The following is a 17,449-nucleotide window of genomic DNA, read 5'->3' on the forward strand; positions in this document are numbered from 1 at the left end:
GCCCACAGATTTTTAAAGAATTAGGCCCACATTTTCAGGTTTGTGTTTCATTTTAAAGGCTAGCTTGGTACAGTTTAAATTATCAGGATGTGTTTACTATCCATTTAAAAAATTATACAATTCTTCAAAAAATTGAAATAATACTAAGAAGTACCCAAATAATTCCTATCAACCTTTTGAAATGACAAAGAAGTGAAAACATCCTCAGGTATTTAGAATTAGATCTTGGCTAGATAATATAGTTGGTTCATAAAATTCATTTGTTACTACTAGCTAGTTACTTTTCTGTGAATAAACTAAAAGTTAAAATGAGGGTCACTTAAACTCTTTTCCTTGCTTTAAAAGGGACAATAGATAGACAGACAGATCTAGAAATAGATAAGTATAACTTTGGATACTGATACAATATCTAGTCTGATTTTAATTCACCAGAGACAAAGATGTGGATTTCATAACATTCCATGATCTTTGAATACCAACTAAAGTCACTCTTTAAAGTCTTACATTTTTTTAAAAAAAGGTTATATTCTATTCTCATTACCAAATAGAGTTCTATATACTATTTGCTAAATGAGTTATAATCTCACTTATGGGATATAGAAATCCTCCTTCACCTGTCTACCTATAGCTTCAAAATATATTAGCGTAGCTCTGGTGCTTTTAAAATATGCTCACAAATTTTTTATACTGCTCTCTTCAAAAGATGGGTCACAATGTTCGTCCACTTAGTTTGAGATATATTTAATGATTTACTCTCAACAAATAAAATAAGGTGGTCATGATAGACAGCATATTAAAAAGCAGAGATATTACTTTGCCAAAAAGGTCTGTCTAGTCAAGGCTATGGTTTTTCCAGTGGTCATGTATGGATGTGAGAGTTGGACTATAAAAAAACTAAGTGCCAAAGAATTGATGCTTTTGAACTGCGGTGTTGGAAAAGACTCTTGAGAGTCCCTTGGACTGCAAGGAGATCCAACCAGTCCATCCTAAAGGAGACCAGTCCTGGGTGTTCATTGGAAGGACTGATGCTGAAGCTGAAACTCCAATACTTTGGCCACCTGATGCAAAGAACTGACTCATTTGGAAAGACCCTAATGCTGGTAAAGATTGAGTGCAGGAGGAGAAGGGGACGACAGAGGATGAGATGGTTGGATGACATCATTGACTCAATGGACATGAGTTTGGGTTAACTCCGGAAGTTGGTGATGGACAGGGAGGCCTGGCATGCTGCGGTTCATAGGGTCACAAAGAGTCAGACATGACTGAGCGACTGCACTGAACTGATGGTGTATGACTTCTGAGATTCGATCTTAGAAGGCACTTTGGTTTCCTTCTTACTCTATTTCTTGGATGACACTATAGGGGAAGCCAAATTCCATGCTGCAGACACTCAAGCAGCCCCAAAGGCTAACCTGGTGAGAGACAGATTCCTCCAACCACCCCCGCCTTCTCCCCACACCCCCACCCACCCTCAACCCGCAAGGAGCTGAGGCCGCCTCCTGACTGAAGCCATGAGGGGGAGTTTGGAAGTAGTTTCTTCAGCAATAGGCCGCCTTCAGACGCCATTTTAATTGCAACTTCACAAGAGACCCTGAGATAGAATCACCCAACATGACCACTCCCAAACTCCTAACTCACAGAAACTGTGGCATAATAAAAGTTTGTTGTTTTAAGACCCTAAATTTAGGGGTAGTTGGTTATGTAGCAAGAGATAACTGGTCTTCGTTGATGGCTCAGTGCATAAAGAATCTGCCTGCAGTGCAGAAGACAGAGGACCCACAAATTTCAGTCCCTGGGTTGAGAAAATCCCCTGGAGAAGGAAATGGCAACCCACTCCAGTATTCTTGCTAGGAGAATCCCATGGACAGAGGAGTCTGGCAGGCTACAGTCCATAGGATCCCAAAGAGTTAAACGTAACTGAGCGACTAAGCATGCAAAGCATTGACAACAGATAACTAATACAGCAGCTAATGTTATAGAGAAGAAAGTACTTAAAAATAATAGCAATGCACAGCATTAGTAGATTATCTTTAAATGATCACATCATACATAAAGACTATTTTTTAACTGACACTTGCAGGTACTATTTAAACAGTCAGTCATTTTGGCCTCTTCCCCCACCCCTGCCTTATGATTTGTTCACAATTTTGCTTAGAACCACAAAAAATTTGTCTGATGAAACCTAATAAGAGACCTGTCTCTGCTGCTTGTTAACAAGCTCATAGCATAACCTTAAAGTTCTTCTCTACTCAGCTAGTGCTATGACCTAGGTTCAGTTCAGTTCAGTTCAGTTGGTCAGTTGTGTCCGACTGTTTGCGACCCCTATGAACCGCAGCAACCAGGCCTCCCTGTTCCCTATTCATCACCAACTCCCGGAGTGTACTCAAACTCATGATCTAGGTAAAACTCACCAAAAAGTAATTTTACCTTGATCTAATCTACATAACTTTCCCAGCAATGGTGTGCTGTATTGGATGCAGTTTTAATTATATATATAGCCAATGAACTGCATGCAGTCAATTGAGTTTTTTGTTATTAATCTCATTTGCATCTTACAGACTAAATGACTAACTCAGGTCTAGGTGTTGATTACACTGCTTGAGAATTGTAGGAGGCTAATCTAATTGCAAAAATGGGTTAGATAAAGGACACAAATGGTACAGTCCTAACAGAAGCAAAAGATATTCAGAAGAGGTGGCAAGAATACACAGAACTATACAAAAAAGATCTTCATGACCCAGATAATCACAATGGTGTGATCACTCGCCTAGAGCCAGACATCCTGGAATGTGAAGTCAAGTGGGCCTTAGAAAGCATCACTATGAACAAAGCTAGTGGAGGTGATGGAATTCCAGTTGAGCTATTTCAAATCCTAAAAGATGATGCTGTGAAAGTGCTGCACTCAATATGCCAGCAAATTTGGAAAACTCAGCAGTGGCCACAGGACTGGAAAAGGTCAATTTTCATTCCAATCCCTAAGAAAGGCAATGCCAAAGAATGCTAAAACTACCGCACAATTGCACTCATCTCCCACGCTAGTAAAGTAATGCTCAAAATTCTCCAAGCCAGGCTTCAGCAATACATGAACCATGAACTTCCAGATGTTCAAGCTGGTTTTAGAAAAGGCAGAGGAACCAAAGATCACATTGCCAACATCAGTTGGATCATTGAAAAAGCAAGAGAGTTCTAGAAAAACATCTATTTCTGCTTTATTGACTATGCCAAAGCCTTCAACTGTGTGGATCACAATAAACTGTGGAAAATTCTGAAGAAGATGGGAATACCAGACCACCTGCCCTGCCTCTTGAGAAACTTGTATGCAGGTCAGGCAGCAACAGTTAGAACTGGACATGGAACAATAGACTGGTTCCAAATAGAGAAAGGAGTACATCAAGGCTGTATATTGTCACCCTGCTTATTTAACTTTTATGCAGAGTACATCATGAAAAACACTGGGCTGGAAGAAGCACAAGTTGGAATCAAGATTGCCGGGAGAAATATCAATAACCTCAGATATGCAGATGACACTACCCTTATGGCAGAAAGTGAAGAGGAACTAAAAAGCCTCTTGATGAAAGTGAAAGAGGAGAGCAAAAAAGTTGACTTAAAGCTCAACAGAAAACTAAGATCATGGCATCTGGTCCCATCACTTCATGGCAAATAGATGGGGAAACAGTGGAAACAGTGTCAGACTATTTTTTTGGGCTCTAAAATCACTGCATATGATGACTGCAGCCATGAAATTGAAAGACACTTACCCCTCGGAAGGAAAGTTATGACCATCCTAGATAACATTAAAAAACAGAGACATTATTTTACCAACAAAGGTCCGTCTAGTCAAGGCTATGGTTTTTTCAGTGGTCGTGTATGAATGTGAGAGTTGGACTGTGAAGAAAGCTGAGTGCTGAAGAATTGATGCTTTTGAACTGTGGTGTTGGAAAAGACTCTTGAGAGTCCCTTGGACTGCAAGGAGATCCAACCAGTCCATCCTAAAGGAGATCGGTCCTGGGTATTAATTGGAAGGACTGATGCTGGAGCAGAAACTCCAATACTTTCACCACCTCATGCAAAGAGCTGACTGATTGGAAAAGACCCTGATGCTGGGAGGGATTGGGGGCAAAAGGAGAAGGGGATGACAGAGGATGAGATGGCTGGATTGCGTCACTGGCTAGATGGACATGAGTTTGAGTGAACTCCACGAGTTGGTTATGGACAGAGAGGCCTGGAGTGTTGCGATTCATGGGGTCTCAAAGAGTTGGACACGACTGAGTGACTGAACTGAACTGAGTCTAATTGTACAATCAGAGCTTAGTCTAGATGTCATCCAACTCTGTGAACACAGTTTGGTCTGATTCTTAAGTCAATTAGGATTCAGCATTAACAGAAGTAACAGTTTTAAAAACAAAGTATATCAGTTAGGAATACACTCAACTTTGAGGAACAGAAAAATAAAGAATAGTGGCTTAAACAAGTATGGGACTTACATTTCCACAGACTAAGAAGCCCAGATATAGGTGGTCCAATGTTGAAGTTACTCAAGAATGTCATTGATGAATAAAGTCCATGCATTTGCCTGCTTCATCATCCTTAACACAAGCCTTTGCCCTTATGATTGCAATACAGTTGCTACCTCACCAGAAATCAAGTCCCAGCTTCAGGGAGGGATAAGGGAAAAGGACAAAGCTGTCTGCTCATAAAGCTTTGCTTTATTTTTTTCCAAAAAGATATAGAAAACAAATGTAGGAATACCAAGGGGGGAGGAGAGGGGATAAATGGAGGTTGGGATTGACATATATATACTGATATGTATAAAGTAGATAACTGATGAGAATCTACTATATTGCACAGGGTGGGGGGAGAAAGTAAGATCTGTTTGTAGGACATATATTATGTTAACCTTAAAAATACCTTCCAATACACAGTGAAAAGTGAAAGTCAAGTCATTCAGTCATGTCCAACTCTTTGCGACCCCATGGACCATAGCCTACCAGGCTCCTCCATCCATGGGATTTTCCAGGCAAGAGTACTAGAGCAGGTTGCCATTTCCTTCTCCAGGAGAACTTCCAGGGATTGAACCCGGGTCTCCCACATTGTAGGGAGATGCTTTACCATCTGAGCTACCAAGGAAAGTCAGTAAGTGCAGACAAATACTATTTTATGCCACTTATACAAGGTCCTTAGAACAGTCAAATTCAGAGTCAGGAAATATAGTGGTAGATGCCAGACACGGGGGTAGAGGGTGGCAAGGTGAGGAGGGGGAATGGGGACTTAGTGTTTATTGGGGACAGTTTCAGTTTAAGAATGAAAAAATCCAGGAGATGAATGATTGTGAGAGTTGCACAACAAAATGACTGCGCTAGTACCACTGAGTTGTACAGTAAAATATGGTTAAAATAGTTACGTGACTTTTATCTCAATAAAAAAAAGTACATTTAAAACTTTAAAAAGAAAGAAAGCCCTCCCCAGGCATTTCTGACTACATCTCATTGGCCAGAATTGCATGTCATGACCAACCCTAACCACAGGGAAGGCTGACAATTCAAATACTTATCCTTATAGTCTGCATAGAAGAGAACATCAAGAAAGAAACTGAAAGGATGTGGAGTGATTTAACCTTTAATACTTTAATAACTGCCTCAGAAGGGAACCTAGGGTTTCAGGGAAAATTACGTATATTTTGATGAAAATATAAATATATATTTATTATAAATCTATATAACACAAATAAATATATTTCTATATTTTATATAAAATGTATTATTTTTAATATTAATTTAAATTTTAATATTTCTCCCTGAGGTTGCTCAGGGAGAACATGTTCTGGTAGGTTCTGGGTGGGGGGTGGTTGACAGTGCTGAATATCACTAGCACCGAAAGTAATAAATGTTATCCTTCTTTTCTATCATGAATATGAATAACGCTCTGAAGGCTGAATGCAACCTAAGAATTTACGTGAGAAATGAGGCATGAAACATTTTTGAAAATATATTAGCCCAAAGTCTGTATTACAGCATATTTTATACCCTTTTCAATATGCTACAAAAGGTTTGAGCCATCAACTGAATGCTGCCAGAAAAGAACAAACAAGAACAAGGATACAGAAATAAATGCTGGGAGTCAAGTTACTGCGAGATGTTCTTTATGGTCGTTATAATGATCTCAGGACCAGGCAGTAGGTTTTGCTTCAAACTCTCCCCATTAGCACTTCTTCTGCAAGCCTGGTTCTCCAAAGAATTAATCCCAGGACAAGTAAACAAAAAGCTTCACCAAGAAGTCAGTATTGGGGAAAGCATTACATAAGCATCTTCCCCCGACTTCCTGCGACTTGGTTCCTTGTACTTTCTTTTTAATATGTCTGAGATCTTCTCATTTTGAGAACGTGAAAGGAGCATGTCTGGTTGAGTGTTTTCTGACTGGAAATTCAGTTAATGTTTAAGTCTTTTATTCTGAAAGTTTTTATTATACAAAATATATTTTGTAAGCATGAAGCACAGTAATGATAACTATAATCTGTTTTACATTTTATGATGTAAATTTATCCTATGTTAATCATTTATCCTATGTTAATGATACTCAGTAAAATGGCCAGTGGTATGAAAATATTTACCTTTTTAAGATATTATTCAGTATTTTAATCCTTTCTACTCTTATATAGTTCTAAAAAGCTCTGTAATATAAATGCATATCATTACTAAAATGTGGAACAAATATCAACTTTGGTTTTCCAGGAGGCCTTGTCTTCCCAGGCCAGTCCTGAGCCAAATTTGGGCTTAAAAAGTAAAAATGGGTGAGACATCAAGTCCACAGACAAGTGCTCATCAATCATCTGATTCCCAGAGTTTCATGGTTCATGTCCTGAGCCTCCTCTGAAAATTCACATAAAAATACTGATTCCTGGACCTCTGACATGATAATTCACTTGAAATGGGGTGTGGCTCAGAAATCTGCATTTTTAACAAATACCCTAAATAAGTCTGATACAGATGGTCCCCAGGCCACACCTGGAGAAACATTGCTTTCATAAGTCATGTGCTCCCGTGATGAGAAGTCACAGTCCGCTAAAATCCATTCCACCTACAGGTCAGTTTTCCCTTCACACCAGAGATTGATTGCTTCTCTCCTTCGTCTTTCAAAGAGTAAGCTGATTCTCCTTTTCCTCAGTTTCAAGGAGTTAATAGAATAATAAGTTGCATAGCACTACTTAATATTTAATAATACTCTATTACACTGAAGTATTCTGTCATACAGGAAATGTTATCTAAATTAACTAAGCTCCACTGAATGCCTATTATAAATAAGAAGAGGGATATTAAAGATAGATAAGACCACTTCCCAACTCTCAAATGAAGCTTTCTAGATTAGCTAGTTCCTGCCTGTCTGTCACTGGGTATGAATTCCTTTAACTAATCTTTAGTAATAAACTACATAGTATATTTGAATGGTTACCATTCTAGAAGGTCAATTAAAATTACAAGAAGTTTGGTGTTATAAGGTAAAGATTTATCTTTAACCCTTTCTTCTAAGAATGTTCTACATCATTTTTTTATTTTTAAGAGATGGTTCTATTTCTTTCTTTCTTTCTTTTTTTTACTAAAATCCTAAAGAAGAATGTCTCTGGGCATAAAGCATGTCAGGGGAGCTCTTACTCTAAAGCAGTTATTTTTTCCTGGCTATCAGATAATGTTTCACTAAGATACTATATCTGAGGTCTTATCTAAATTTGGGAGGATGAGACTGCATGTTTCAGAAATGATCTGCCAGCTGTGCTTGTGACAGTGCTATTAAGTTCCTGCAAAAAGCAAGAGGAGGAAAGGAAAAAATAAAAGAAGAGAGGAAGGTCTATGGTAACAACTGAATTTTTAAAAACATCTCCAAAACGTCAATCATGAAGGTAAGCTGTTTAATGAAACATCTCATGTAATGCTCGTGACAGTCATGAAATACGGGTTCTTTATAGACTGACTTTACAGATAAGAAAACTGAGGCAGAGAGAGAGCAGCTTCTGCTGCTACTGTCATCTCAGCCGTGTCCGACTCTTTGCGATCCCATGGACTGTGGCCCACCAGGCTCCTCTGTCCATGGGATTCTCCAGGCAAGAATACTGGAGTGGGTTGCCATTCTCTCCTCCAAGGGATCTTCCCGACCCAGGGGTCAAACCCGCATCTTCTACATCTCCTGCATTGGCAGGCAGACTGCTTACCACTAGTGTCACCATGAACCTACTAGGGCAAATTAAGATTCAAGCAGATCTCTGTCTGTCTTTGGAGCTCTAAACCACACGTGGCAGGAGAACCCACTGGTAGATGGACTTTGCAGTAAAGTGTAATTGGGTAGAGCCGCCCTCTTGGGAGCACAGTTCCATGACTCCGGCAGCATCAGAGCAAACAGCAGAAACTGTACTTGATGAGAAGTTATGATCCACTGTCTAAGGGCTGCTGACAGCCTCAGAAATCAGGCTGGCTTTAGAAATTCGAGTTCTCTTTCCTCACCAAAGCAACACCTCCTAATTCATGTGCTACATATCCTCTGCCTATTGATCAATCCACTGCACTGAGGAAGGTCAGTTCTAAATTTTCTAATAAAACCATCAGAATGGTTAAAGAGAACTCTGTGGCTGTCAGAAAAACATCAAAAATCAACATGATGCCTGCGCTGGCCCTACTGACTCAAACATGATTATTTTTTACAGGGTGAATAACAATTATTTGACTGGTAATTAATGCTATATTATTGTTATTAGGAAGGCCCAAGGTTCAGACATTCTTAATTGCTTGAACTCCTGGGGCTAATTAGTGCAAGCTTTAAAGGAATATGTCAGAAATCACAGAATATGTTTTCATATCAAACATAGAACATGAGGGACATGCCCCTCACTAAAGGTTGCCAGATAGTTCTAAGCACTTAGCACAGGTCTTGTCAGAGAAAATCCCAGTATATTAATTTACCAAGTTCAGAGTTGCTTATCAAAAGGCTGTAGTGCATAGTCTTTTGCATAATCAAAGTGGCTTATTAACTCGTCATCATTTACTTTTTTCATTTATATTCCAATTCACAGAGACATAGTCATATCAATTACAAAACTAAATACAAAATAGCTACAAGTCTAAGTACTGTATACTGTGTACACATCAATAACAAGATGATTTTCACAAAGTGCTGTGTAAATGTTGATTATTCACATTACCTGATAAGAAATACCTTGTAGTTTTTTTCCTTGAAGAGTATGTGTATGATGACTCGGAAGAAAATCATCTTCATTTAGATCTATGAAAAGAGGTGTTATATGGAGATTAGCAGAAATTACACAATTTAAGAAGTTTAAGTGCACTTGAGTACTTATATTTTTCTTTAGTCTATTAAGGCATTTTATTGACTAGACCATAAATATTTACTTTCCTAAAGATATGTTGTCCTTCACAAACAGATGGAGAAATATACCGTGTTCATGGATTTGAAGAATCAATATTGTCAAAATGACTATACTACCCAAAGCAATCTATAGATTCAATGCAATCCCTATCAAGCTACCAACGGTATTTTTCACAGAACTAGAACAAATAATTTCACAATTTGTATGGAAATATGAAAAACCTCGAATAGCCAAAGTAATCTTGAGAAAGAAGAATGGAACTGGAGGAATCAACCTGCCTGACTTCAGACTATACTACAAAGCCACAGTCATCAAGACAGTATGGCACTGGCACAAAGACAGAAATAGAGATCAACGGAATAGAATAGAAAGCCCAGAGATAAATCCATGAACCTATGGACACCTTATCTTTGACAAAGGAGGCAAGGATATACAATGGAAAAAAGACAACCTCTTTAACAAGTGGTGCTGGGAAAACTGGTCAACCACTTGTAAAAGAAAGAAACTAAAACACTTTCTAGCACCATACACAAAAATAAACTCAAAATGGATTAAAGATCTAAATGTAAGACCAGAACCTATAAAACTCCTAGAAGAGAACATAGGCAACACACTCTCTGACATAAATCACAGCAGGATCCTCTATGACCCACCTCCCAGAATATCAGAAATAAAAGCAAAAATAAACAAATGGGACCTAATGAAACTTAAAAACTTTTGAACAACAAAGGAAACTATAAGTAAGGTGAAAAGACAGCCCTCAGAATGGGAGAAAATAATAGCAAATGAAGCAACAGACAAAGGATTAATCTCAAAAATAGACAAGCAACTCCTGAAGCTCAATTCCAGAAAAATAAATGACCCAATCAAGAAATGGGCCAAAGAACTAAACAGACATTTCTCCAAAGAAGACATACAGATGGATAACAAACACATGAAAAGATGCTCGACATCAGTCATGATCAGAGAAATGCAAATCAAAACCACAATGAGGTACCATTACACGCCAGTCAGGATGGCTGCTATCCAAAAGTCTACAAGCAATAAATAAATGCTGGAGAGGGTGTGGAGAAAAGGGAACCCTCCTACACTGTTGGTGGGAATGCAAACTAGTACAGCCACTATGGAGAACAGTGTGGAGATTTCATAAAAAACTGGAAATAGAACAGCCATATGACCTAACAATACCACTTCTGGGCATACACACCAAGGAAACCAGATCTGAAAGAGACACATGTGCACCAATGTTCATCACAGCACTGTTTATAATAGCTAGGACATGGAAGCAACCTAGATGCCCATCAGCAGATGAATGGATAAGGAAGCTGTGGTACATATACACCATGGAATATTACTCAGCCATTAAAAAGAATTCATTTGAATCAGTTCTAATGAGATGGATGAAACTGGAGCCCATTATACAGAGTGAAGTAAGCCAGAAAAATAAAGACCAATACAGTATACTAACACATATATGTGGAATTTAGAAAGATGGTGACAATAACCCTATATGCAAAACAGAAAAAGAGGCACAGATGTACAGAACAGACTTTGGGACTCTGGGAGAAGGCGAGGGTGGGATGTTTCGAAAGAACAGCATCAAAACATGTATATTATCAAGGGTGAAACAGATCACCAGCCCAGGTTGGATGCATGAGACAAGTGCTCAGGGCTGGTGCACTGGGAAGACCCAGAGGGATCAGGTAGAGAGGGAGGTGGGAGGGGGGATCAGGATGGGGAATACATGTAAATCCATGGCTGATTCATGTCAATGTATGACAAAAACCACTACAATATTGTAAAGTAATTAGCCTCCAACTAATAAAAATAAATGGAAAGAAAAAAAAAAATTAGATTTGCAATTCAGGGTTTTGTTCTCACTGCCTAATCTTGTACCTTAATATTGTATTATAATAAAAGTTCATCACCAACCTCCCCCCAAATGCTGTTCTTATAAGAAACAAGTCAAATTAAATAGAAATTAAACAAAATAAAAATGAAGAATGTCTCTGACCAGTTGAGCAAGTCATGAAATTTTTCTGGGACTCAGTTTCCCCCCATCCCATTTTATAAAACAGTAGCATCCAAGCTACTAAACCACTTCTGACTCCAAAATGCTATGATTTCATGAAACTATCACCTCACTTGTTTCTGTTAAACTGAGCTTTCCATCCCTGGCATTTTGAGCTTCATTAGCTTATGTCTTCTCAACATGAATTATTTATGCTAAAATTCTTCTCTGCCTGCTTTGGTAAAAGCTTTGGAATGTGTCATCCATTTGCTTGCAGCTAAATGAAACCTTTTCAAAAGACAGTAGCATTCCCTTTCAGGCCCTGTACAAGGGGTCCATTTATTTAAATCTGAAATACATCATGTGCTAAAAGAAGACAGGACTTCATGGATCACTTAATCCAAACCTGCTGGTTTACAGATGGGGATACTGAGACCCACAGAAGTCACCTAGCAATCAGTCCAGTGACTTCTTTTTATCACTTTTACTCTGTTTTACTTCCAGTCACCACTTCAATTTTCTACTATTTTTCATTCTTACATTCTTCAAGGGAGGAAGGGACAGGCAAGACCTATCCTCTATGCAGAAAATAGGAGAAAATTTTTCCTCAAATTCTCATTATAGATATGGTTATAAGATAAGGTAAATTCACAGCTCAGTCTCAGAGTTATTTACACCAATAAGTTAATATTTTACATCTGAGTTACCACACTACAGGGTTCCAGAAAACACTGAAATTTTAAAATGAGCTGGTTTTGTGATCTAGCTCTTTAAAGCAAGATCTTCCATCACAGGGTTAAGAAGCTAGAAGCAGAGTTTTTATAGCCTTTTAAGTTTCTGTACTTGGAAAAAAAAATATATATTCTTTTCTCTATCCCTTTATTCCTTTTCATTGCCTTTCTTTTTCTGATCCCTTTAACCTGAATTTTGGAGAGCTCCCTCTAAAATTCTTCTTTGGGGTGCAGGAAAAGAAAGTGAGGTAGGTTCCTGTACTCTTGAATCTGGAAGTCTGTGAGTGAGAAACGTGCACGGTGTATTTACCTCCCTTATATACAGGGCAAGGCAGTAAAATGAGTGACTCAGACACTACTGTGGGGAGAGAACACTATGCCCCACTGTACTCATGGAAGAGGCAGGGTCTCTGTGGGCTTGAAGAATGGAGACAGTCTGGAAACAGAGAAGAAAAGTACAAGTTACAGACACAACAGCAATGCTGTCAACACTAACCTATAATGTGGAATAAGAGCAACAGGCTTAATTTAAAGTAGGATTTGAGATAGGTCACATCAGAAGGCAATTATGGATACTGTCCAGGAGGAGGTGAGGCTGGGTGGGTGAGGAAGGCCAAATGGTAATGGGCCTTGAGTGCTATAGGCAAAGAAATGTGGACATAACCTTCTAGGCCAATGTTGCAGAAACACATACCAACAGAAGGCAAATAAGTAATTTAACTAAATGAAACGAATTTTGACAAGGAGACATGTGGAGGTCTGTGGTGAGGTGAAGGTCCACCATTGCTAATGGGCAGCCATTGTTCTCAGCTCTCTCAACTGAAATCACCTCAGATGTTGAACCAAGGATTGACAATTTGTTCCTCATGTTTTTCAAGTATAAATGTATGAATTTTAAGGTAAAATTTCCTGATTTTGAAAATACTGTCTGACCTAAACAAACTTTTTCTTAAAATACTTTTATTTGTAAAGCTACCCATGTGTAGCCTCAGCTTAAAAATTGGGAGAATTTGAGGGTTTTGAATTAAGAAAAGGACACCAGGGCAATGGCATTTTATGAAGATTAGCTATTTGTTTTGTAACCTTATACATTTTCTGTATTTGTTATCATCCATATGTTGCATCTGTGCGTGCTAAGTCGCTTCAGTCATGTCTGACTCTTTGGGACCCTATGGACTGTAGGCCACGGGGCTCCTCTGTTCTTGGGATTTTCCTGGCTAGAATACTGGAGTGGGTTGCCATGCCCTTCTCCAGGGGATCTTCCTGCCCCAGGGAAGGAAACTACATCTCTTTTGCCTCCTGCACTGGCATGTGTATTCTTTACCACTAGTGCCACCTAGGAAGCCCTAACTCCCAAATGTTACCCTACCAAAAAAAAAAAAAAATTATAAAGATAAGAGCAATGTGGTCCTAAGTATCAACAAAGGCAATGACTGAATAAGGAAATATGGAAGTTATAGTTTCCAAAGACAGACACAACAGTATGTTGTTCTCAGTGTGACCTTGGCATGCCTCCACCAAGAAATAGAATTTAATTCTCCTTCTATTGAATTGAACTGGCTATAATGATCTGTTTGTCAGAGGAGAATGCAGCCAAAGTTATATTTTGTAACCTCCAAGTCTGGGTCAGAAGAAGCTGGCAGCTTCTACCTGGGTCTTCTGTGATGCTCACTCTCCAGACACTTCCTTGTGTGATGCGTGAAGCTCCCTCTGGTGTCTCTCCCTCTTGAAACCCAGCCTTTAGTCTGGGAAAACCTCAAGCCTACATGGAGACGCCACATATTGGTTCTCAGGTGATTGTCCCAGCTGAGCCCAACCTGCAGTTATCCCAGACAGGTACCCGACACGTAAGTGAAGAAACCTCTAGATGCTTCCGGCCATCAGACATGTAAGTCCTCCTCAAGTAGTCATGTACCAATGTGAGAGATGGAACAAAAAAGAAAGCTGGGCACTGAAAAATTGATGTCTTCGAATTGCAGTGCTGGAGAAGACTCTTGAGAATCCCCTGAACAGCAAGAAGATCAAACCAGTCATTTCTGAAGGAAATCAACCCTGAATATTCACTGGAAGGAATGATGCCAAAACTCCAATCCTTTGACCTCCTGATGAGAAGAGCTAACTCACTGGAAAAGACCCTGATGCTGGGAAGGATTGAGGGCAGGAGAAGAAGGGGGCGAACAGAGGATGAGATGGTTGGATGGCATCATCAACTCAATGGACATGAGTTTGAGCAAACTCTGGGAGATGGTGAAGGACAGGGAGGCCTGGTGTGCTGCAGTCCATGGGGTCACAAAGAGTCAGACACGACTGAGGGACTGAACAATAGCAACAAGAGCCATTTAAGACTTCCTGAAAGAAAAGACCCTGATGCTGGGAGGGGTTGGGGCAGGAGGAGAGGGGACGACAGAGGATGAGATGGTTGGATGGCATCACCGACTCGATGGACGTGAGTTTGAGTAAACTCCAGGAGTTGGTGATGGACAGGGAGGCCTGGCGTGCTGCAATTCATGGGGTCGCAAAGAGTTGGACATGACTGAGAGATTGAACTGAACTGAAATGAACTGAAAAGAAGCCTCAGATGTTGTGAAGTGCTACTTTGACTGAATCCCTGACTTGCAAAATCTATAAGTCTAATGAAATTTTGCTTTATGTCGTTAAGGTTTGGGTTGGTTGGTTTGTAGCAGTAGATTATCTGCACATGCATGGACTACATAGCAGTCACAAATGTCAGTATACTTAAGAATGTATCTTTCAGAATAAACATTCAGATTCCAACTCTCCTTCAAATGCAGATGCAGAAAAAAAAGGGGATTTGGTTAAAAAAGCAATATCTCTACTCAGCTTCTAGGTGATTCTAATGGAAATTAGACTTCTGACCTTAATCAGGTAACTCTAATCCAAGTAAGAACTCTCCTAAAGAATGGAAAGGATTCCAAGATTCTTTTGTACAAAACACTAAATCTCAGAATGTTCACATTCAATTCAGATAGACTTCCTTAAAATTGAGAGACTGGTTTTGCAGGCAACCTTTGCTCTGGAAGTTTATTTACACATAGCACACAGACAGACATTCAGGTGTGAAATCAGGTTTCTCTCTGTCATTCCTCACGTAGGACAGTCTAATCTGAGTTAAATCATATGCTCTTGGGAAATAATGTCTCAATCAAATTGTGGTTCCTGAAAATTACACAGAATAGTAAACACACTTGTGACTATATACATTTACTATCTTGAAAATGAGGATAACATGCCAATAAAGAAGGCTTAATAAGATCCAGAGAAGTTCAGCCAAAATATTTATATGCTTTCTGGCCAAATAATGATACTGACTACAATTCAGGAAAGAATATTTCAAGCAAATGGCAATTCCAGTGTTAAACTGGAAGGTCCTAATGTCTCTACCAATGGGATATTTATAATGAATCTCATCAAAATCATATGTAAATTATTGAAAATAATTTTGCAGTAGTATGAGTGGGGTTAATTCTCCTTTCATTACTAAACATATTTCCTGAATGTATCCAGCTTCTTACAAACTTTACAAAAATATACCATTTTTTTAAAACATATTTTCTGTTTCATTCAAGGTATAGTCTACCAAATCACACTGTTTGAAAAAAAATCTCTAAATCTGCAAATATGTTTTGTTTCTTTTATCTTTTTTTAAAATTTGGCTTTGTTTTTGTTCTTTGTACTTTTGGTATAAAATAATGAAAGCCCTTTTCTTAAAAATGTCTTTACTTAAATCATAATTTGATCTTGGGTAAATTCCAGTGCATAGATTTCAAAAAGTCAATTCTTTTCAGGCTTTTTCCCCCATAAAATTAAGGCCAAATATATTTTAAAAATTTTTTAAATCAATCTTAATTTACTAAAATGAATATTACTAATATTCTGCTTGTTTAGAGTGCTGAAAATAAAACAACAAACAAAATTACTGATTAGTTTCCCTTAATTAATTGGCTAAGCTATGCCAATCTTTCAGTTGTAAAGTCCTGAGCATTCAATTTAACCCACATGTATTTTACAGGTGTTGTCTCAGCATCATATATACAGATTGAGATAAAAGTATTCTTAGAAGAAGGAAATGGACCACATCAACTGAAAATGCTTCTACCTCTTAACTTATTGTGATAAATTTTTATCTTAACCAACATAACACAGTCATATTTTTGGGTTATGTGAATATCTTTATGGATTAAAATACCAGGCACAAATCCTTAGCTTAATATTAACATAACCTGTGGAAGTGTATTTTATCAGGCCCAATACTCTAGAGGACTAAATTTTTGCTGTTAATATAACTTGTATCATACGGAAATATCATTTTGTAATTGAAATTGAGAGAAATGGAACTTTTTTGGTTCTTGGAGTTTATAACTTATTCTTTATGTTAATGTCACTCTTAAAATTTCCCTACATATTTTCTTCTGTTTTATTGAAAGATGACTTTTATAATTTCATCTTTAGTGTTCAATAAAATCATGGGCTGTGGATGATGGCAATGATGTACCTATCTGTCTTCATCTCAGTAAACCTCACAGACTGCCTATCCTCAGGCCCAATAAACCATTTTTAAGTAATTATTCAATTAACAGCAAAAAATAGTGTTTAAAATGAGAAAGAAATACTATAGGTTGATATGTAGGGCACTAATTGCTTAGAAATATTCTGAGCCTTCCAGAGGAAACTACTACACCCATAAAATTCAAGTCCACACTTGTGGCTCATCCTACCCTACTAAATTTCTCCCTTCAATCTACAATGGCACCAACGGCGTTGGTCTCAGGCCATTGTCTCTCTCAGCACAGCATTAGTCCCTAGGCAGTGTCCTATGACTCAGCTGGTACTGCTGAAGTGTCAACTGAACTTCTTAGGCGCATTCGTGAGTGTGTGTGTGTGTGTGTGTGTGTGTGTGTGTGTGCGTGCACAGATTGAACACAGGAGCACTTAAGAATCTGAGAAATTTCAAAGTGGAAAAGTCTGTAAAGGCTTTCCTTTTTGTTCTCTGATGAAGAGATCACTGATCAGAAAACACCTCACCTTTGGCCAAGATTTTTTGCTGCTTTGTCAATATAACTGTAATAGAATTCCTTACCTATGACTGCTAAATTTAAAACAAACACCACACCATTTCACAGAAAGGAAGTTTAAGAAAATAGAATACTTGAAGAGGTTTATGGAAAAATTCATAACAAAAATATTCTATAATGTAGTTACAACTTATTCATAGGTTGATGTGGAATAATCTTAAAGTAACCTGTGCTTATTACAGAGATGGATGAATGAATGGATGGGTGGATGAAGGTTTAATTAACTAACCAAGGTGTGAATGAA

The 17,449-nt window shown here is 38.4% G+C and overlaps 1 protein-coding gene across 1 annotated transcript in view; it reads right to left on the reverse strand.

Moving 5' to 3' along the window:
- Positions 1–9,155: 9,155 nt before the first annotated feature.
- Positions 9,156–17,449, reverse strand: part of LOC139031076 (putative uncharacterized protein ENSP00000383407) — a 43,192-nt gene continuing 34,898 nt past the window's right edge. Inside the window, exon 6 of the mRNA XM_070455197.1 lies at positions 9,156–9,264. Coding sequence (XP_070311298.1) covers positions 9,176–9,264 — 89 coding nt within the window. The 3' untranslated portion in view covers positions 9,156–9,175. The remainder of the gene's footprint in view (positions 9,265–17,449) is intronic.

The sequence above is a fragment of the Odocoileus virginianus genome, chromosome 25 (genome assembly GCF_023699985.2).
Source record: "Odocoileus virginianus isolate 20LAN1187 ecotype Illinois chromosome 25, Ovbor_1.2, whole genome shotgun sequence".
Taxonomy (NCBI): Eukaryota; Metazoa; Chordata; class Mammalia; order Artiodactyla; family Cervidae; genus Odocoileus; species Odocoileus virginianus.